Raw genomic sequence first — 1403 nt, 5'->3', positions numbered from 1 at the left:
TGATGTAAATTTACTGATGAAGGGACTTAAAACAATCTGTGATCCATATTTGATTTCAGCTGAAGATGTGTGTATGTTTCCTGCTTTAATACGAATGAGTGGGTATTGCAAAAATTCTTACAAGAAAAACATCATTAGAGATATCAATATCACATTTAAATTTTCAATACTTTAATATCAAACTTTTCTATATATTTGCTGTGTTTTTCACCAATAGACTTTGTTGGAAGAAAAATAATTCAGAATGAGAAACCACACAAGGATTAAAGAGTTTGTACTCCTCGGCATATCGGACAACCCAAAGCTTCAGGTTATACTTTTTATCTTTTTATTCATAACTTATTTATTAAGCATCACTGGAAACCTAACCATCATCATTCTCACCTTGCTGGACCCACATCTAAAGACCCCTATGTATTTCTTCCTCCGGAATTTCTCCTTCTTGGAAATTCCATTCACCAGTGTTTCCATCCCCAGATTTTTGGGGTCAATAATTACTAAAGTCAAGACCATTTCCTATAACAACTGTTTAGCTCAATTATATTTCTTCATCTCCATGGGTGTGTCTGAATTTTTCCTTCTAACTGCTATGTCCTATGATCGCTATGTTGCCATCTGCAAGCCACTGCATTACACCACCATCATGAATAAGAAAGTCTGCTCCCTTCTTGTCTTTGGTTCATGGCTGGCAGGATTTCTGACCATTTTCCCACTACTCATGCTTATCCTCAGGTTAGATTTCTGTGCTTCCAATGTCATTGATCATTTTTCTTGTGACTACTTCCCCATCTTGGAACTCTCATGCTCAGATACATGGCTTTTAGAGCAAAGTGGCTTTTACTTTGCCTTTGTTACTCTTCTCTTCACATTGGCATTGGTGATTCTGTCCTACATATGTATCATTAGCACCATTCTGAGAATCCCATCTGCCAGTCAGAGGAAAAAGGCTTTCTCCACTTGCTCCTCTCACTTGATTGTCATCTCCATCTCTTATGGAAGCTGCATATTCATATATGTCAAGCCTTCAGCAAAAGAAAGAGCATCACTGACCAAAGGAGTAGTTCTCCTCAACACTACTATTGCTCCCATGTTGAACCCTTTTATTTACACTTTGAGGAACAAGCAAGTAAAACAAAGCTTCAAACACTTGGTTCATAAGTTAGTATTTTACAGAAGCAAATGAAAATATTTATTCAGCTGAATGAGTGCCATGGTGAATATTCAACCAGGGAAGTAAAATTTTACTTCTTCCTTATCTTCTATATCCAAACCTCAGCAACCTGCAGTCCTGAGATTCTTAGTTTCAGCTTTCTTTTTTACCTGCAAGTGACACTGTTGAGTCTCTCTTTAAACCTGTCTTTGAGTCCCATGTAATCATTGATTTATAATCCTGACTAGAAAAC

The 1403-nt window shown here is 36.9% G+C and overlaps 1 protein-coding gene across 1 annotated transcript; it reads left to right on the top strand.

The window, feature by feature from the left end:
* The first annotated feature begins 244 nt into the window (after positions 1-244).
* On the top strand, positions 245-1183 carry LOC113189579 (olfactory receptor 6C3-like). The gene has a single exon (XM_026398432.2). The coding sequence runs from the start codon at positions 245-247 to the stop codon at positions 1181-1183; it is 939 nt and encodes a 312-aa protein (XP_026254217.2).
* The last annotated feature ends 220 nt before the right edge of the window (positions 1184-1403 follow it).

Source organism: Urocitellus parryii, chromosome 5 (assembly GCF_045843805.1).
Source record: "Urocitellus parryii isolate mUroPar1 chromosome 5, mUroPar1.hap1, whole genome shotgun sequence".
Classification (NCBI taxonomy): domain Eukaryota; kingdom Metazoa; phylum Chordata; class Mammalia; order Rodentia; family Sciuridae; genus Urocitellus; species Urocitellus parryii.
This window is presented reverse-complemented; position numbering and strand designations above follow the sequence as displayed.